This window comes from Megascapheus bottae, chromosome 7 (genome assembly GCF_031878675.1).
Source record: "Megascapheus bottae isolate mThoBot1 chromosome 7, mThoBot2.hap1, whole genome shotgun sequence".
Lineage (NCBI taxonomy): Eukaryota > Metazoa > Chordata > Mammalia > Rodentia > Geomyidae > Megascapheus > Megascapheus bottae.
The window spans coordinates 9,165,700-9,186,793 of record NC_143515.1 but is presented as its reverse complement, the minus strand read 5'-3'; the positions used below and the strand labels follow the sequence as shown (position 1 = coordinate 9,186,793).

The 21,094-nt window shown below is 47.3% G+C and overlaps 1 protein-coding gene across 1 annotated transcript in view; it reads right to left on the bottom strand.

The window, feature by feature from the left end:
* Nucleotides 1-250: 250 nt before the first annotated feature.
* The window catches only part of Mal (mal, T cell differentiation protein (MAL blood group)), a 24,700-nt gene continuing 3,856 nt past the window's right edge, over nucleotides 251-21,094 (bottom strand). The window contains exons 2-4 of the mRNA XM_090336391.1: nucleotides 5,189-5,356; nucleotides 4,225-4,350; nucleotides 251-453 (exon numbers count right to left, since the gene is read on the bottom strand). Of these exons, the coding sequence (XP_090192517.1) occupies nucleotides 379-453; nucleotides 4,225-4,350; nucleotides 5,189-5,356 (369 nt within the window). The 3' untranslated portion in view covers nucleotides 251-378. The remainder of the gene's footprint in view (nucleotides 454-4,224; nucleotides 4,351-5,188; nucleotides 5,357-21,094) is intronic.

The following is a 21,094-nucleotide window of genomic DNA, read 5'->3' as shown; positions in this document are numbered from 1 at the left end:
ATAGGAGCTTGTAGAAAATTCCAGTGGGTAGCTCTGAAGATCTGATCCGTTGGGGTTATCATCTGTTTCGCAGATCATGGTCTCCAACTCTCTCACTAGCCCCACCCTCAGACAGAAAGTGACCCTAAAAGGATAGCTCAGTAGCTGGAAATTAAAGCCAGCTCCCCTGACCCCTGGAAGAAGGCATATGGGAGCGTAAACATGACACACCTGCAAGAAATAAAGGGCTGCTCTGTGTGTGTGTGTGTGTGTGTGTGTGTGTGTGTGTGTGTGTGTGTGTGTGTTGTTTTCTTTTTCCACCATCATGTCTGTGTTCTACAGACTTGTGCTGGCAGATGCGCTGACATTATCCGGGTTCCCAGCACATGTGCTGCTGTTTTAGGAAGACTTCCATCTGATTAGCGAGAACACTGCATGGACCACATACAGTAGAGTGGCCACATAGGAGAACACCTGCAACCAAAGAAAACCCATTAATGGAGAGCAGAAGGGGTGGGCGGGGTTGTCCTTGTATCGCATGGTCCTGGAGGGGGATGATGGACGAGCTACCTCTGTTTTCCCTTCCCCTCCACACACCTCCTTTCCTCATGAGCCCAGGCATTCACCCTGAGTCTTTTCAGTACAGAGTTCCAAAGTGGGACTTGCTCACTTGGTCTTTGTGTGTGAGGAAGAACTTCCTGCCACTATACAGTGTCACACTGGAGTTAGCTGACTTAACACACGGGCCCTCCAATGAAGGCATCCTAGGAAAATACCAACATTCACTCTTAGGCCTGGGAAGGGAGGTTAAGGATAAAGTGCCTGCCTAGCAATGAGTTCAAATCCCAGAACTGCATCTCCCCGCCCCACCCCCCCAAAAAAGACTATGGATAACTTCTTTCCTCCATACCAGTAAGACCAGTGTCCCCAGATAGCCGGGCTAGGTGTTATGGAAACATGGGGTTTGTGGCTCTGTTTAAGGTCTCTGGGCTACTTAGCCATCCTTAGACCCTATCAGAATCTGAATCTAGGATTTCTTTCTTTCTTTCTTTCTTTCTTTCTTTCTTTCTTTCTTTCTTTCTTCCTTCCTTCCTTCCTTTCTTTCTTTCTTTCTTTCTTTCTTTCTTTCTTTCTTCCTTTCTTTCTTTCCTTCTTTTTGTGCCAGTCCTTGGGTTTGAATTCAGGGCCTGGGTACTACCTCTGCACTTTTAAGACAAATGCCCTACCATTCAAGACATAGCTCTACTTATGACTTTTTTGTTTGCCGGTCCTGGGCTTGAGCTCAGGGCCTGAGCCCTGTCATTGAACTTTCTCAAGGCTAGAGCTCTACCACTTGAGCCTCAGCACCACTTCTGGCTTTTTTCTATGTATGTGGTACCGAGGAATTGAACCCGTGTCTTCGTGCATGCTAGGCAAGCACTCTACCACTAGGCCAAACTCCCGGGCCCTTTATGACTTTTTTTTAAAGTAGTTTATTGGAGATGAGAGTCACAAACTTTCCTGCCTGGGCTGGCCTCAGACCTTGGTCCTCCTGTCTCAGCCTCTTGAGTAGCTAGGATTGCAGGTGTGAGCCAGCCAGCACCTGGCTTAATAGAGGATTTTTAATTTTCCAGGGATAAGTGAGCCCAGCTTGGGCCAAAGCTTACTGAGAAGCTCTGAGATGATTGGCCAACTACTTTGGCCCTGGGAACACGGCACACAGTTCCTGCTCACCTGTCGTGTCCCTTAGGCGCTGTGGGCTCCTGTCATCTACCCTTGGTGACAGATCACTTTAAAGCTTTATACCCGCTCCCAAATTCAGTATCTGCACTTGGTTTTGTGACCTTGGGCAGAGGTGAAGAGTTTCCATCTCAGACACAACAGTTAGGAGAGACACGCTTCTGTGACTCCTGAAAATGTCATTGCTCTGTCCACACTCCCCTGTCCTTATGCATGGACGGACTCGCCACCCTCATTGGCCCAAGGCGATGAGTAACCAAGTTACTTAATAACAAATTTCAGAGAATTGTGTTTGGGAACTCCCAAGTACCCTGTTACAAACAAGCAGTCACAGAAGAGTGAGCAGCACCCCCAAAACCACCTGTCCCCTTTGACAGGAGAACATCTCAGAAGTCCCCATAGGTACAGAAAATAAAGACTTATTTTGAAAATGAGCTTGAGGAATGACACAGGGTGGGGGTCATTCAGAGCAGAGGACCTGCAGAGACGTGTTCTGACTTCATAAACCTGTTTCTCTAAACTGATGTATTCATTGCCCACCACGGTAAGATCTAGAAATTTCTAGATTGTTCCAGAAATCTCCAGCTTTCCTCAGTGAACTTCTACCAGCACTAGGGTCCTTTTTTGGAGAAGAAACTCTGCCAACCACAACGAAGAGAGAGAAAATTAGCTTCAGTGAGTTGTTCTAACTGGAAACCAGAGAGCACACCATGATATGCTGAGTGCTTCTAAAGGTGGAGAGTTTATGAGAAAAGTTTTATTTCCCTAGAAATGTTTCTATTCCCTAGAATGTTCATTTCTAGAGTCTGAAGAACATGCTGGGCTTGGGCAAGATCTGCATTTAATTCTGAAAGCTGATGACTTCTCTCCCTAAAGTACTGATCCAATGGCTTTCCCAGGAACCTCATGTGTATTTTACCTTTGTGATTTTGGCTCAGCACATCTGCTTGCTGGAGAACATTCTGAATCTTGATTCTACACTCCTGACTGTCTGGGCATGCTCATATCTGACAACTCCACTTATTTTATTTTATTTTTTTTGCCAGTCCCGGGCTTGAGCTCAGGGCCTGAGCACTGTCCTTGGACTTTCTCAAGGCTAGAGCTCTACCACTTGAGCCTCAGCACCACTTCCGGCTTTTTCTATATATGTGGTACCAAGGAATCGAACCCGGGTCTTCGTGCATGCTAGGCAAGCACTTTAACCATTAGGCCAAGTTCCTGGCCCCTGACAACTCCACTTATGATACACAGGAACATGATCAAATGTGGAATGGCAAAATAGATGTTATTATCCTACAGTGAAATATTATATAGCTACGAGGATAAGCAATCTACTTCAATGAATCCTACACATTTTGATGAGAGAAAGAAGACATTGAGAAAAATGCACCCAGTACAATCCTATTTATTTGAAGTTCAAAGGCAGGTAAAATTGAATTAGTTGTTCAAAATAATTAGAAATTATACAAAAGGACCAGAAGGGGATTTCATTGTGCTCATTTCTCTGGATATATGCTGCCTGTTGATAAATGTTCAGGGAGAAAAATCAGCATGGGGTAGAAACCTGTGGTTCTCACGTACAGCCTATCCACTGAATCTGGCTCACATTTGGAACTGCATTCTGTATCATGAGTTAGTACTCTAAAAAGAGCACATAGCTACTACTCTGGAAAAATAGCTTAGGAAACAATAGTCTCTTCCTCCCTGACCTTCTGGTTCATCTCATTAAAAAGAAAACCCTCCCTGACTGTCTCAGTGTATGTGGGCGTGCTGCATGTAGCATGAGACCTAGCTGGCCAGACCCACTCTTCTTTTTTTTTTTTTCTCTTCTGTACCAGTACTGGGGTTTAAACTCAAATCCTGGTGATCTTGCTTAGCTTTTTTTTTTCCCCTCAAGGCTGGTGCACTACTTGAGCCACACCTCTACTTCTGGCTTTTTGCTGGTTCATTGGAGATCAGAGTCTCAATGACTTTTTCTGCCTCACCTGTCTTCAAACTGTGATCCTCAGATCTCAGCCACCTGAGCAGCTAGCATCGCAGGCGTGACGTGCTAACCCACACCTTCAGATCCACGTCTCCACACCGCTAAGGACATGAACTGCCCGCAGCACAGCTGGCCTGCACACTTGGCCCACCAAACACTGCTAATCCTGGCAACTTACCCTGGCTTTCTGTGCCTACATCTCCTTCTGTGAAGTGGTGTGACAGAAGCATTGATGTCACAGAGAGGTGTGATCACCTGCAGAGTCCTTCATGTTGCTGAATGCTCATCAGCCATCACCTCCTCAGATGCCTGCCTGTATCCAGTGTGCCCGGCATGAATCTCTATGCCTACCCAGACCCAGGCACTGGGAATCTTAGGGACATCCCCTCCCAGAAGGCTTTGCTGCTTCCAAAATGAAGGGCAAGTTTGACTTCCTCCCAAAGCTAGTGCACCATACGTAGAAGGAGACAGTTGTGGGCTTTGGCTCCTCGGAGCCTCTGTGGTGGACCAACAGCACAGGACAAGGCCAGCCAGGGACTCACCACGGCAGAGATGTTTTCATGGTAGTGCTTGAAGGTGAAGCCATCCTGCATAGAGATGGTGGCCAGGGCTTCCAGGACCGAGGCACTGAGGTAAAACATGGCAGCAACACAGTGGTAGGCTGCATCCTGTAGATCAGGAAGGGAAGGTGTCAGAGAGATGGAGAAGAAAAGACATCCTAGCCTCCCAGAGGATTTGACCAATGGGTTTCCCTTGTTTGGGTCCCAGGCGAGCACTTGGGTAGAAAAGGACAGGGCTTGCCCTAGAATGGGATAGGTAAAAATGTCTGGAATGCTCAGGAAGGCCGCTGGTTCTGTACCCGAGACGGGGGACTACAGGGTTGCAGTCTAACTGTCCAGAGTGTGATGCGACAGGTCCAGGCCTTTCCATTGTTTTCCTGTTTTCTTGTGGTGGTTCTACTTATTTATTGATTTTGGCTCCTGATATATTTCAAAGCAAAAAGAAACTAAAAAAAGGTTTGGTGTGGTTGACCTTTGGAAGTGGTTTGAAAGTCCAGCTAGGAAGTCTTTTAAGAGGAAGAGGCCAAGGTCAAATGGCTCCAGCCCACTTGTAGAAAGAATCTAACAGGGTTTCTGTTGCCCTTTTCCAGGGCCTCAAAGCAGAACTTACACAGCAGGAAAACCACTTTGGTTCTGATATCCTCTGGCACTCCTGCAATAGGAGGCAGTAGCCAGGCAGTCCCAGGCCACTCTCTGGGACCCCAGTCCCCCAAGATGAAAACAATTCTGCTGGATAACTGAGGTGCCAAGGATGCCTGCCCACCACCTGCTGGCCGCACTATTGCTGGGAGTCCTGGATTGCTGGGCAGGAGTCTGAGATGAGACTGGGTTGCTAAGCCTTGGAATGTGCTAGAAGACGTGTTAAGGTGGCCTCCCTCCAGCTCTAGAGAAGCTGGCCTCCCAGGACATGTCACCACCCCCATCATATATCCTGCACCCAACTCACCAGAGTGACCCAGGATGTCTCCCCACCATGGGCGCCGATTATGTACAGGACAAGCAGGGACGTGGTGGCCACGAAGCAGAACACAGACACAAACATCACCCAACCCTGTACCAGGGGTATGGGCACCAGGGAGGAGGCGATTAGGATCCATACCAGGCCCCCAAAGATCTGTAGATGAGAAAACAAGGGGACTGTCAGAGCAGAGAAGACAGCCTCCCAGGACCCAGCCCCAGATGTCACGCGAGGCTCCAGAGTGCCCGAAACACAGGATGGACGCAAAGACATCAGGGCACGCATGTTCCTCACCTAAAATATCTCTTCTGTGTTTCCCCAAGACCTGAGGATAGAAATCTGCTGTTTTGCTTTCTCTCATTTCCTTCTTTCCCTTCTTCCTTCCTTCCTTCTTCTTTCTTTCTTTCCTTCTTTCTTTCTTTCCTTCTTTCTTTCTTTGTCATAGAACTTGAACTCGGGGCCTTGGCACTGTCTCTGAGTTTTTTAGCTCAAGGCTATTTCTCTACCACTTTGAGCCTAAGTGTGCTACTTCCAGTAGTTCATTGGAGATAAGAGTCTTGTGAACTTGCCTGTCAGGGCTGGCTTTGAACCATGATCCTTAGAACTTAGCCTCCCCAGTAGCTAAGATTATAAAGCATCAGCCACCAGCACCTAGCTTCCATCATTTCTTAAATATGATTTAATTTCTTACAATTATATCATACTTCTATGCTAAGCACTAAACACATGACTCAGATAATTCTCCTAACAGTGTCATGAGTCAAGGATGGACCCATTTGTCAGAAGGGGGAACTGAGGCATGCAACATATCGGTCCAAAAAAGAACTTTCATCATCTAGTTTTATCCTAGTTCTATCCTGAGATTCTTTCCTTCCCCCTTGCATTGCTATTAAAATATTCTTTCTTTTATGAAATGGTAACATCCAGCCTAGCATGATGGCACATGCCTATCTATAATCGCAGCACCCGGGAGGTAAGTATAGGAAAATGGCAAGTTTCAATGACCACCTGGGCCACAAAGTGAGTTCAAACCCAAACTGGCAAAAAGAAAAAGAAGAAGAAGAAGATGGAAGAGAATCTGTGGCTCAAGAGGTCGAGTGTGATGAGCCTTGAATGAAAAAAATGAATGGACAGAGCCAGCCTCTAAGCTCAAGCTTCAATACTGGCATAAAATCTCAGTACATTCTTCTGCCTTTTACTGACCAAACCAAATTAGCCACACTACATTAGTGCCATTTATTTTTTTTTTACCAGTCCTGGGGCTTGAACTCAGGGCCTGAGCACTGTCCTTGGGCTTTCTTAAGGCTAGGGCTCTACCACTTGAGCTACAGCACCACCTCCATCCTTTTCTATGTATGTGGTGCTGAGGAATCAAACCCAGGGCTTCGTACATGCTAAGACGGCACTCTACTACTAGGCCGTGTGCCTGGTCCCTCTCTATTCCTTCTTGATCCCACTAGGAAATCAGTTCAACTTCATCTCCTTGCCTCCACCCAGATACAGAATGGGCAGGGACCTGTATAGAAATGACTCTGCAAGTAGAGTTCTTGACAATATTGTGGCAGTGAACACTGTTTTCTGAGTATGTAGAGCTGAGGCTGGGCTCCCAGCCCCAGGTCCTCCATGGTGAAAACTCAAAAGGTACCTGAAACTCATATCCCTGGACACACCTGCAAGTAAAACATAGGTGTTTTCTGAGCTTCATGGCTAGGAAGCATCAGGAGAAAGTCACATTTAAGGTAGAAAAATCAGTGCAACTTATTTATATTTTGGATTCATCAAAAGCAAATTGGGCTGAGTAAACTAGCTGTGATATCTCTGACTAGAAAACGCTCCCCAGTGATGGATCTTGAAGGCATGTGGATCAGCAGGCCACTGTATGTCTTATAAAAGTGGAAGTAAATTGATTAAATAAATATTCTTAGATCAGCTGGATGCTGGTAGCTCACAACTGTAATCATAGCCACTCAGGAGGCTAAGATGTGAGGATTGCAGTTCAAGCTAGCTTGAGCAGAAAATTCTATGAGACTCTTACCAGCAAAAAGGCAGAAGTGGAGGTGTGTCTCGCATGGTAGAGTGCCAGCTTGAGTGAAAAAGCCAAATGAGAGTGCAAAGCTCTGAATTCAAGACCCAGTATTGGCACATTAAAAAATTTTTTTTACCAGATTCCAGAAAAACACATTTGTTCTCTATATACATCTTTCTCTGTGTGACTCACACACACACACACACACACACACACACACACACACAGTCATGCAGACTCATGGAGTCTCCAGTTGAAACCCCAGTTGTCTTGAGAACAAAAGCCATTCTGTGTGCCAACCCAACCCTTGGCTGGCCCCAGGATACTTTGAGTGTGTCACCTTGTAAATAGGCCCTTCAAACAATTAGGATGACTTGTGCATGCATGCACCTGCACACAGGTCCTGGGGCTTGACTCAGGTCATGGGTGTCCTTGCTGTCCTTGAGTTTATTTTGCTCAGGGTTAGTTCTCTACCACTTGAGCCACAGCTCCACTTCCTGTTGCTGCTCCTCCCCCCTCCCCCTCCCCCTCCCCCTCCCTCTTCTTCCTCTTCTTCCTCTTCTTTCTTTCTTTCTTTCTTTCCTTCTTCTTCTTCTTCTTCTTCTTCTTCTTCTTCTTCTTCTTCTTCTTCTTCTTCTTCTTCTTCTTCTTCTTCTTCTTCTTCCTGTAGCACGTGAAATGTAAGAGTCTCACATGGACTTTCCAGCCTGGGTTGGCACTGAAGTGTGAGCATCCGATCTCAGTCTTCTGAGTAGCTAGGATTATAGGTGTGAGCCACTGGCACTTGGCTAGGCTGGCTTTTTTCCTTGCATAATTTATCTGTCGTAGCAAGTTTAATAGTGAGATAGTTGGGAGATCTCTCTCTACCTCAATAAAATGTAATCACAAACTGAATCATTTCTCCCATTGAAGTACACCTTCATGGGTGTTAATACAGTCCCGGATAGACATATCCATCACCATAAATGCTTCATTACCTCCAAGGAAACTCCGGGTCACAAGCCATTGCTCACCCGTGGTATCCCTGTGGTTCCCTAGGCAATCAGGGAACTTTACTGGTGGTTTCTATCCACTTCCCTGCTTCCACCTACCATAGAGTAGAGTCAGAGAATAGAAGGATTTTTTTTGTAATTCATTTCTTTCATTTAGTGTCGGGTCTTCCAGATGAGTCCTTTGAAAATCTCTACCATCACAGTGCTCATGCGTCCAATCTGACTCCTCCACTGTGGGGTGCAGTCCCAAGATGCCACAGTCCCCATTTGTCCCAGGAGCCAGTTCTACAGGACACATGGTGTGCAGGTGACATCCATAGGCAGGTGAACTCGTTACAAACCAGAGTCCTGCTCCTGGGAGCTGGGCAGTGGTGCCTCTAGCACTGTGCCCAGAACTGGCCAGGGGATGGAATACAGGACAGGGCAACATCTAGGCGGCAACTGATGAGAGTGCAGAGCAAGCTTGGGAGCGGAAAGGGGATGAGGGAAACACAGACCAGGCCGAAGGGAGGCCCTTTGCTCCTGCCTGCACTGAGATGAGATTCCACCGCAGTGGCTCACTGGTACCGGACACCATGACAGCTGGAGCCAGGGAAAGCTTGGTTCTCTACACATCCGGCTTCTTGGTGCCTGCACCACAGAGCCCCAACACCCTACAGCGCATGCGCCCAAACATGCTATATATTTTTGTCATTATTCCCTAACAATCTGGTATAACAACGATTTGCAAAGCATTTACCTATATTCAATTATATGATTTAAAGTTTATGGGAGGATGTGTGTAGGCTTTACGCAAATAATACTATTTTACACAGGACTTGGTACCCCCTGGGTCTTGAACCAATATCTTGAGGATACTGAGGGACAACTGGGAAAAGGAAGTTGATTTCTGGGTGCTGGTGACTCAGTCCTGTATTCTAGCTACTCAGATGGCTGAGAGTGGAGGATCAAGGTTTGAAGCCAGCCCACACAGAAAAGTCCATGAGACTTTTTTTTTTTTGGTGGGTCCTGGGGCTTGAACTTGGCCTGGGCACTGTCCCTGAGCTCTTCAGCTCATGGCTACCACCCTACCCTTGAGCCAAGCCCCATTTCCCACTTTCTAGAGGTTAATTGGAGCTAAGAGTCTCAGGTCTTTTTGTGCCTGGGCTCGCTTTGAACTCTGATCCTCAGATCTCAGCCTCCTGAGTAGCTAGGATTACAGGCGTGAGCCAATGCACCTGGCCTATGAGACTGGGTTTTGTCTCAATCGAGTCTTAAAAGGGAGAGGTGAACTTACTGGTTCAAAGATCAAAGTGGTTCTCCAAGGGAAAGACAGAGTATAGGTCAAGCCCAGAGGAAGCTGAGGCAGCCGTGAGGGCTTCAGATGAGTGGGGAGCTGGGCATGAGACTGGGGCCAGGGTAGGTAGGAAATGGGCCTGAGGAAGGGTGAATAGTGAAAAGCTGAGATTCAGTGTGAATCATGGGAGCCAAATCCAGTTCCACCTCTGTCCACTAAGTGTAGAGAGAGCAAACAGGAGAGTGAGTACCATCCCCACGCCCAGGAGATAAGGCACCCCTGGGCAGTGAGCAAGTCCAAGTCCACTCCAGCCTGTCTGCAAAACCCTACTGGCCAAATATTTGTCAAGAGCAAGGGCAGAGGTGAGGGTTCGAGCATTTCCCTTTGCAAAAGTAGCTTCGAGAGCTGAGAGGTTGGCCTAGTAGTAGAGTGCTTGCCTAGCATGCATGAAGACCCGGGTTCAATTCCTTGGTACCAGGTACATAGAAAAAAGCTGGAAGTGGTGCTGAGGCTCCAGTGGTAGAGTTCCAGCTTTGAGTGAAAAAGTAAAGGGACAGTGCCCAGGCCCTGAGGTCATTAGCATTCTCCCCCTCCTTTCTCTCCCCCCCCCCAAAGTCTTGGAAGGAACTTTCATAAGGACCCAAATAAGTTTTTTCTTGTCCATTTGTCTTTGTGAGGTAACTTGCTTTGTGGGTAAGTGAGTAGACTTCGGGTAGATGAGGCAGGGCTAACGCTGAGCAAGTCTGAATGGCAGCACGGCTATGTATCAGTGGGGCTTCTAGCTGTCCCTCCGCAAATTATCTAATCTTTCTATTCCCTTATTTGGAAATAGTGATATAGTTAGGAAGCGGGCACCTGGCCTGAGTCACGCTGTTTGTCCAAACGGCTGCCTCACAGGACCAAGTGAGCTGCCAGAGGACTTCACCCGATATCAAAGCCAGGGCTTCCTTCACTTGCTCATGTATGTATTAACAAGGCATCGAGAGGGGCGGCCATGATCAACTCTGGGCACAGTGCTCAGCTCTCCCTTTCTCTCTTCACACTCCAGTGGCCTGTGATCCAAATGTACACAATTACCAACCCCCAAATGCACTGGGAGTTAGAACTTTACAATGACCTCAAAAGCATCAGAAAGAAAGAGAGAGAGAGAGAGAGAGAGAGAGAGAGAGAGAGAGAGAGAGAGAGAGAGAGAGAGAGAGAAAGAAGGAAAGAAAGAAAGAGAGAGAGAGAAAGAAAGAAGGAAAGAAAGAAAGAAAGAAAGAAAGAGAGAGAGAAAGAAAGAAGGAAAGAAAGAAAGAAAGAGAGAGAGAAAGAAAGAAGGAAAGAAAGAAAGAAAGAGAGAGAGAGAGAGAAAGAAAGAAGGAAAGAAAGAAAGAAAGAAAGAAAGAAAGAAAGAAAGAAAGAAAAGAAAGAGATAGAGAGAGAGAGCGAGCGAGCTGCCCGGTGTTATTGGGTCACACCTGTCCCCCTGGTTAACTTACGAAGCTAAGACCTGAGGATACCAGTTTGAAGCCAGTCTGGGCAGACAAATTTGCAACATTGTTATCTGCAATTAACTAGTAAAAAGCCAGAAGTGGAGGCATGGTTCAAGTGACAGAGTTTCATCGTTGAGCAAGAACATGAAGCTGTACTACTAACAGAGGCGGGGGGGGGGGGGGAGGGGGAGAGGGAGGAGGGGAGGAGAGGGGAGGAGAGGGGAGGGGAGAGGAGGGGAGGGGAGGAGAGGGGAGGAGAGGGGAGGAAAGGGAAGGGGAGAGGAGAACACGTGGCCTCCCAGAAAGTAAAAGTTTATTAAAGAATTTGTCTGCCTGTGCACAAGGAACTACAATGGCTGTGGAGGTGGGAGGAAGCCTTCCTTCCTTCCAACAACGAGCTCTGTTATCGAAGAAAAGAAAGGAATTCTCCAGCACATTCTCAAGATGGATCTGAAGTTACCATCCCCTGTGTGGTTGAAAGAGCCCTTGATCCACATGCCCAGTGCTTCTGAAGCTGGACTTCAGTAACTGAGTCAATGCCAAGGACTTGCTCAAATTCTCGGGATATTTTCCTGGGGCTCTATTGTTCTCTGTCAATGTCCCCACAGCAGAAACTCTGTCAAAATGTGAGCCAAAGAGGACTCCTACTCAGTGTGTTCCACCCTAATCTTAGAGCTATGACCCCTCAGCTCTGTACTGGAACTCCCTACAGCTTCTCCAAGAGCCAACTGCAGACCAGAGGTTTTCATCTTGTGGGGTGTGTGTGTGTGTGTGTGTGTGTGTGTGTGTGTGTGTGTGTGTCCTGGGGCTTGAACTCAGGGCCTGAGCTCTGCCCCTACCACTTTGAGTCACAGCTCCTTTTCTGGCATTTTGGTGGTTCACTGGAGGTAAGAGTCTCAGCAACTTTCAGATCTCAGCCTCCAGAGTAGCTAGGATTACAGGTGTGAGCCACCAGTGCCCCGCTTCTTCTTGAAAAGTAAGGGGCCATGCTGATTTATGCTGCCAAGTTGGTTAAGCAGCCAAGGTCCGGAAGATGGCTTTGCTAGGATAAAGGTGCACAGGAAGGTACCCCAGGCAGCTGAGGGAATGAGTGAGCAATCTGTGCCCACTGGTATGCTCTTCTGAGGGCACCAGGAACCACACTTTCAACTCTTGCTGTTGGCAATGCACTCATTCATTGACCTAGTTCAGCACTGGAGGGTTATTTCAATGTCAGGACATTTGGTAGAGGTGAGTTCACCATCTAATCACATGTGCTCCAGCAGAGGCTGGCAGGCTTTGCCCAGCTCTGTGGGTGGATTCACTGAAAAATAATCCTTCTGTGAGTCAGATAGAGGGCAGGGGACATTTTCCTCCTCTGTGTGTGTGTGTGTGTGTGTGTGTGTGTGTGTGTGATACACATGTGGGCATGTGTTTGTGTATGCGCACACATGCCTGTGTGTATGTATACATATACATGTGCATATACACCTGTATACACATGTGCCTGTGCTTGTCTCATGTGTGTGGAGGCAGGTGTAGCATGAGCTCCTGCCAAGGAAGAACATTGCACCTAGGGCGATAGCTCTGGTGCCAGGGTGACAATAAGAGAACAAGCACAAGGGCATGAGGGAATGCCATGCCCAGAGAGGGAGGTCGGGAAATACTGAAGCCGTCCTAAGATTACATGGCTCTGCCTTTGAAAAGTAAGTCTTGAAGGAAACTGTCACTTTTGAGAGGCTGCGAGGGATGGAATTAAACCCAGGGCTTCTCTAGCTGTGTGGAAGCCCCACCTCTCGGGTCTGGAGAGCATTAGCTTCTGTCCAGTCAGCTCCTGTCTGCTCACTTGCTCATGCATTCTGTAAGTTTAGAGAATGACCGTGGCCTGCACCAGGGACAGGCACACGCAGGGAGAATGGCCTTATTCTAAGACATATACCAATGGACAGTGCCCAGCTCTTCCTCCCTCTCCTCTTTTTTTTTTTTTTCAGTTTTGTCCCACACTAGAGTGGCTCTGGGGTCACTAAGAACTGAGTCAGGTCTGGCAGTATCAGGCTTTCAGCAGTGACCAGAAAAGGACTGGGCAAAACTTTAGTCATTTCCCCAGGGTCCCTTATATAGATGCTCCATCATGGGGAGGAAGCTAGGTGGGGGAGTCAGGGGATTCCCTGTATGGAGGCCTCCCTCCCCCCTGCACCTCAAAAGGCAGCTCATTGGGATCCCAATTTCTGGGGCTACCCCCCAAGTGAACATAAGCAGTGTTCAAGGGACCACTCTGAGGCTCTCTCCTCCTGGTTTCCTGTTTCCAGGGGGACTTAGCATACCAATGTCTCTCCTAGGGAGGTCTAGGCAATGAAATCATTTGATTCACTCTGAGGAAGAACTGGAGCTAGGGGACCTTGGATAAGTTTATATTAAGGGGAAGTAGAAAGCTGAGATCTTAAGAGGTAGGGGCCGAGTTCAGGTCTGTAGTTGACATTAGCAGGGTAACGTTAATATCAAGGACTGGAATCCCCTTCTCCAGTCTCTCCAGTGCGGGTCCCAGGCATAGAGTATTGGTGATTGGCTTGGTCACTCTCCCTCAACCAGGATAAACCAAAAATACTCCTTTCAGATCCACTCAGGGACTTCCCAACAGGCATGTTCTCATTTGAATGGAAAATTCTGCTTACCACACCCACACCCTTTGACTTCATTCAACAAGATAAACAGAAACAAGGAGTTTCCGTGAAAACACACACGCGCGCGCACCCGCGCGCGCGCACACACACACACACACCAAACAGAACAAAGAACAGGAAAGCCACCTTAAAAAGAAAAGTCCATAGAAACCCCAGATCAGAAACAAGTGGCTCTAATGGGAGACAATAAAAAAGAGATTGACAGGAGTCACCAAGTAGATTAACAATGTGGTGAGCACCCGCAAAGGAAACAGGTGTATACCTGCGAACAGCCAGGACATGCCCCATCTAGCCCTGGCATCCCTTGTCCTGACCCTGGGCTAGGTGTTTCTCCCCAGGGGGCCAGGGACCTCCCTCTTGGGAATTGGTGGCCCTGCTCAATTTCTCCTCTTTCTGCCTTTCAGGCACGATACCATCTTGTGATCCATAAACATTAGCCAGGGGAGCCAGCATAGGCTAGCACCTCTCCTGAGACTGTTCCAGAATGCCTAGTCATTTTTGGTAGACAGGAACACAAACAGGGTATAAGCAGGAGATATTCCACGAGAAAAGACTTGCTGAGTGCCAGGGAAGAGTGCCATCAAGGTGGGTTTCTAGGTGAAGGGGACAGGAAAGCTTGCCCACTGTCAACAATGGAGCATTCCACAGGCCCTAGTATACTGAACTCCAGCAAGTTCTAGGGCTGGCTGTTTCGTTTCGTTTCATTTTTTGCAGGGTCCTAAGACCCACAAGCTTCTGTTAGACCCCCGACTGTCTGGCCTGCTAGTACACATCTACAGGATGAAAAGGAGGCTTGGGAGGGCAAGGACACCCCTGTGCCTGAAACCTTCTAGACTGTGACTACATTGTCACTCAGGACAAATTAATTGGGAAGGCTGATTATGGGCCCCCCCCAGTGACTTGATTCTCATGCCTGCAGGTAGAACTGGCAATTTGGGTCACATTCAGAATCCACAAAGCTTTCCCTACCCGTTCTGGCACCAGACTGGCTAAGTGGCCCAGAGAGCAGCTGGGGCAGTGCCCAATCTCTAGGGCAGAAGGCTGGATCGTGCTGTCGCCACACCCTCTTCTCCCCGGCCACTGTCAGGCTGGTCAGAGGCAGCTGAGCTTCCAAGCTCAGTTATTTGTTCTTGATATGAGAAGAGCCATGGGGAAGTCTTCTGGGCAGTGCTGTCTGTGCAGGATATGGTAACTGTGCCTAGCCCCAGGTCTCACTCCTGCCTGCCTTGCACACTTGTCCCAAGAAGGGCATAGAATAGCACCAACATCAAAGGTGATGAGGGGTAAGAAGACCCTTCAGACTATCCGCTATGGGTACTGGATGGCCTGTTGGTTTCAGAGCAGGTATTTCAATTGTTAGTTGATTAATAAGTATATCTAATAGTTATTGATCGGTGACTATGCTGTGTTGCTTTAAAAACTCTGTGTTCATTATGTATTGTCTTGATCGATGTCAGATTATGTATATTAATGGTTCCCATGTGATTATGTTACCTGGTGGCACAGTAACTGTCTCTGTGGGTTTCTCAGTCTAAACAAATGCATGGTTCACACGAAGAGGAAATTGCCCAAGGGTGTTTTCTGCAGAAGTATCTCCATCCTTAAGCTATGCATGACTGGTTTATACTGGCTTAATCCTCACTGCAATCAGGTTTGCAAAGGTATTCCCCTTAATGGCGCTCAAGCTAAGTTATTGCTGACAGTTTTCATTCCCATAGCTGTCTAGTGACAAGTTGGCTTCAGAACCAACATCAGGGACACTACGGGGGCGGGGGGGGCAGATACCCATGGGGTCCCATGAAAAGTTTATTATCATGAAATCAGCTCTATGGCTTTTGCAATGGCCATAGTAATATCAACACCTAGGAGAGAGGAAAGTGGAGAATTGCCCCTTGGTCCTCATGAGCTGTCCTGTGGTGTGGAGAGGAAGGGAAATGCTTGAGGAGGTAGCATGGGAGGTGGCTTCTGTCTCTCCTTTCACTGGGACAAATGTCAATAAGCTCCTACCTTTAGAGGAAAAACACATAGCAAAACGTGTGTTTGTAACCCAATAACAAGCAAAGGATCAAACACGGAGGGCCACAGGTTCTTATCTCCAGAAGGTGGGTCAAGAATGTCAATTTTGGTTCTTTCCTAGAGTGTCCTGCCCAGGAAAGCCAATTCTGGCCATCAGGGGTCCTTCTTGGAAGTTGAGCCAGGCTTTATACAGTGACCCCCTCTTCCTAGCACCTAATTGTCCAGTGATCTTGTGGGAATATGAGGTTCCAGCCTGGAATTTCAGCTCAGCGGCAACTGGCTGGTTGTGTCTCTCTGGGTCATGGCTGTGTGAGTCTATGTATCATACTTGCTGATAAGGCTTTTCTGTCATTTCCTACATGATTTTCTCAGACTCCAGGATCTTGGTGTGCTACAACAATGCCATACTTGGTGTGTGTGTGTATGTGTGTGTGTGTGTGTGTGTTCCTGTACCTTATTACTCTATAGAAAGTAAGTGACAGTGGCAGGGAATCAAGACTGACACATTTATTAGCCTGGAAACGGTGCTAACAAGAAACCACACCTCCCAACCCAAACATAGAAGATGATGTGTATTAGTGACAACCAGAGACCGGCTCTCTGCTCCACAACCCTAAGAACAATTTAGAACCTGCTGCCATACTTTCCCATAGTGCTGCCTGCCACTGGGTCCCAAATATCATGACCAGAAATAGCTGTTTGCCACCCTAGACGGAAACAGACCCTCAGGCCAGAAAGCTGGGGCCCAGCTTTGAATCTGTGAGCAGCTCATCCCTCGCCCCCAGCTGGTTGAAAGCTGGCTGCCCCAGAGACGCATGCACAGCTCAACCCTTTCTCTCAGGGAGTGTGTCCTGCCCAGAGCTTCCTCTGGCTGTGCAGAACTAGCCAGGCCTGGCAGCAGCACTGAGCCCTCTCCATTTGCTCAGCTGGTGGTGTGGGTGTGAGTACAAACAGCCACATGGTGAGACCAGAGCTCAATCCCCAACAGCAGCACCCCAAGCCCTCTCATTCCTGAAAGCTGGGGGGTGGGCAGGGAGCAGAGGGAGCCTTGGTCCCTTCCTGGCACCCCTTCCCCACTCCCATGAGATGGTGACTGATGCTTAAAGATAATCTTTCAGAAAAGACACCAGTGGTGATGGTCCTGTACAACAGTCCTGTAGGGGGTCACCTTAGTTTTCAGAGGGCAGCCCCAAGTCACGATTCTGGATCAAAGCAGGCTACTGGCTCTTGACAAACTGGAAAAGTCACTTCTCAAAGCCAAAAATCCTCCCCACCCTCCACTCACAATTCTTCCTTTAGACCAGAGGAGAGGAGGGAGGGCAAAGGCCCCAGCAGAGACTGGCTGTGTGTCTCTCTTAGCAGCTCCGGGGGAGTGTCCCCAACACAAGTAGAGCACACCTAGGAAAGGCCAGCCCCGCCTGGGGCCTCTATAGCTAACAGGGGATGACACAGAAGATTCTTGGCTGGAGCCACATGGAAACAGAAAGAGTCTGCACCCTGCACCCATGAGGACCTCAGGATACCAGACTCGTGGACCCAGCCTCTCATTTAGATATGTCCCACTATTCTCTCTCCTCATTAAAGAGTCTAGGGATAGCCTGGTTCATAGATGGCCATGTAACTCAGTGCTTATCAACTGTGGACTCTTGAAAGTGTGTGTGTGTGTGTGTGTGTGTGTGTGTGTGTGTGTGTGTGTGTGTGTGTGTGTGTACCTACCAATACCAAGTGATCAGACTTGATCTCAGAGCCTCATGCTCTTGCTGGCTTTGCTTGCTCCCACGACTGGCATTCTATCACTGAGTTATGCCTCCAGTCCAGCCTTTTGCTGGTTATTTGGAGATGGGGCCTAGCAAACTTTTCTGTCCAGTTTGACCTTGAACCTCAGGTCCCCATCTCCTAAGTAGCTAGGATTATAAACGTAAGCCACCAGCACTTGGCAAGGGTATAGTTTTGACAAGAAAGGGGCTTCCCAGCGGCTCTGAAATGCCTCCTCATTCCCTGGGGAAGAGAAGGGACTCAAGTCTTCCAAGGGTTGCCAGATGGACAGGGCTGTCTGTCCGTCTGATTCTTTCTGGTGTCAGAAAAAGTTCACTGTGCAGACCCTCACCCTCACCGAAAGAGTGTGAGGTTTTTTCATAGGAGACATTGACTCTGGATGCCTTGGCCACCATCTCCAGACACAAAGCATTCTTCTTTGCCCCCTTCCTGGTAACAGTTGCCTGGATGTCAGGAAGTCCCTGGCTTAGGAGGCATTATGGGTCTGAAAGGAAAAAAGTTCTCCATTGGGTGAGGGCTTTCCCTTCATTTCAGGGAAAGAGGACAAAAGCACAGTCCTGACTGAAATCTCCAGGAAGAGTATTGGACCCAATAGTGGTGCATCTGTGATTCCACTGCTTATAGGCATAAGGCTATGTAGAAAGCTGGGGTCACACTGCTTAACTAGGCCTGCCCTGCTTTCCACTTCTGGTGAGGACCCCGTAGCTCTCTGAGAATGGGAGCTCTAGGATGGGGCTCAGTACCAGGATGAGGTTGCCAGGCCCTACCTGTAAGAACAGTTCCAATGGGCTTTCTCCCCTGCTGTGGAAGTGGGGTGGGCCAGGGAATGTGTGCCCTGGATTGTGTACCTCTTACTGGGAAGTCAGGCATAGGAAACTCAATCATGAGTCATCATCAACTCGATGCACTACAGAATTAAAAAACAATCAAGCATTTCACACCCGTTGGATGAGCAGAAAATTACAAAGTCTGATGCCATGCAAGTGTAGAAAGAATGAGGAACAACAGGAACTTTCATTCACTGGTGATAGGAGACAGAGAAGGTCCAGGTGTAGCCTGAAGCTTAGTTATACAATTTGGGGGTGGGGTGGGGCACTAGTTTTATAAATATGTAGCAAATGAGGCTCCGTCTTGGGCAGGACCTGAGCAGCTGGAGGTTCTGGGCTTAATTCAACCCTATTAGCTTTTTTTTTTAATAGAAATCTGATGTTGGGATGTATCCATCAGAATAATTCATAGGTGCTGCAACATGGTGACAGCTGGGTAAACAGAGATATGTCTGCCTGCCCTGTGACCTTGCAAACCAAATCTTCCAGGTATTCAGGGAGACTTTTGCATAAGCAATTCCAAGAATGTTCTTGGCAATACTGCAAAGGCTAACAGTAATAAATGAGAAATGGCCAATGTGTCCGTCCATCAACAGATACACTGTCAATGTGTATAAAAATGTCTTATTATAAGGGATGTGTGTAGCATGATACAATTCTTATAAAGTGTGAAAACATAGCTCAATGCCTTGCTTATAGTTCAATGTGGTTACCTAAGAACATTGTGTTCAGCCAAGACAAGATACCTATTTAGGTTCAGAGCACATCTGGCTAGCTTTATTTCCTTAATATCAAGAGAGAAAATATTAAGCTTTGGTAAAGTTAAGCAATAAGTATGTGTCTGCTTGATAGAGTGCTATATAGACTTTTTGTACTACTTGAAATAGTTCTTATTTTTTTCTATCATAAGACCCACATTTAAAATTGACCAGGGCAAGCCAGAGATTCCTAGCTGCTCAAAAGGCTGAGATCTACGGGTCATGGTTTGATGTCGTCTCTGGCAGGAAAGTCCATGAGACTTTCCATTTAATGAATTTCCAACTAATTGCCAAAAAGGCAAAAATGGACCCGAAGCTCAAGTGGTATAACACTAAACTTGAGTGAAAAAAGTAGGTGCCAGCACACAGGCTCTGAGTTCAAGCCCTGGTACTAGTACACACCAAAAATTGACTAGTCCAGTGGCAATCACTACGTTAATGAAGTTGTACAATCTTTACATCTATGTAATTCCAGAACCTTTCATCACCAGAAAAGAAATCTGTACCCATGAAGCGATAGGTTCTTCCTGCTCCTGAGCCATTAGTTTGTGTTCTTACTCTGTGGATTTACCTGCTTTGGATACGTTACATAAATCGAATTATACAATGTGTCTGCCTCACTTTGAGAGTTTCGAGGGCTTATCAGCTTTGTAGAACAAATAAGCAGTACTTCATTCCTTTCCAGGGTTGAGTACTATTCTATTAAAAGGATATAGCATATTTTGTTGGTTCGGATCATTTGCTGATTAACATTTGGGCTGCTTCTGCCTGTGGGTTATTGTGACTGGCTCAATTGTGAACACGCATATACTTGTACTCATTTGATCCCTGCTTTGAATTCTGTGGTTAGTCACCTGGGCATGGAATTGCTGGACCATGGGGTAGTTTTTGGAGAAACCACTGAATTATTTTCCACAGTGGCAGAACCATCTTACATCACCATGTAATACACAAGAGTTCCAATGCCTCCACATCCTGAGTTCGTCATTATTTTCCCCTGGAGGGAGGTGTGTTGTTTGAAAGTTTAATTGTAGGCTTTAATGCTAGGCTCGTTTAAAAAATAAAAGCCAAGTCAATGAGTGTGAAGTGAAGTTTCCTTTTTCTTCTTCCTCCGTCTCTGCCCCTCTCTCTCTCTCTCTCTCTCTCTCTCTCTCTCTCTCTCTCTCTCTCTCTCTCTCTTCTCTCTCTCTCTCTCTCTCTCTCTTTCTCTCTCTCTCTCTCATTCTGGGGCTTGAACTCTGGGCCTGAGCTCAAGGCTAGCACTCTACCACTTAAGCAACTGAACCACTTCCAGCTTGTTCTGAGTAGTTTACTGGTGATAAGAGTCTCACAGTTTCCTGCTCAGACGGATTCAAACTACAATCATTAGATCTCAGCCTCTTGAGTAGCTAGGATTACAGGCATGAGCTACCAGTGCCCAGCAATGCTATTTCAATGTGGTTTTTCATTTGTTTTTGTTTGTTTGTTTTGCCAGTCCTGGGGCTTGAACTCAGGGTTTGAGCACTGTCTTTGGGCTTTCTCAAGGCTAGCACTCAACCAGTTGAGCCATAGCACCACTTCTGGCTTTTTCTGTGTATGTGGTACCAAGGAATTGAACCCAGGGCTTCGTGTATGCTGGGCAAGCACTCTACCACTAGGCCATGCTCCTGGTCAGTCAATATGGTTTTTATTTCATTTCCTTAATGACTAATGTGATGGTTGGGCTTCTTTTCATATGCTCATTACCCATTTGTACATCTTTGTAGAAATATCTATTTAAGCCATTTGTCCATTGTAAAATTGGGTTGTCCTTTTGTGATTACAATATTCCACAATGGAAGAGAATCCTTCCAGGGACAGCTAGTCCCTCTTGAAATCTTTAATTCTGCATTTCTGCCACCTACCAAAACATACACAGCTTCATACATACCGTCCACAGGAAAGCTTAACGGAGTGGTACCTGCCATCTCTTTTCCCTCACAGGCATTCCGGGATTCCACTCTCAATCCCCAAAAGCGACAGACAATGAGAGACCTATTCGGCATCCTGAGAAGTAACAGGTGTGGATGCGTGTGTGGTGGGGGAGATTGGGAATCATAGTTGAGGAGG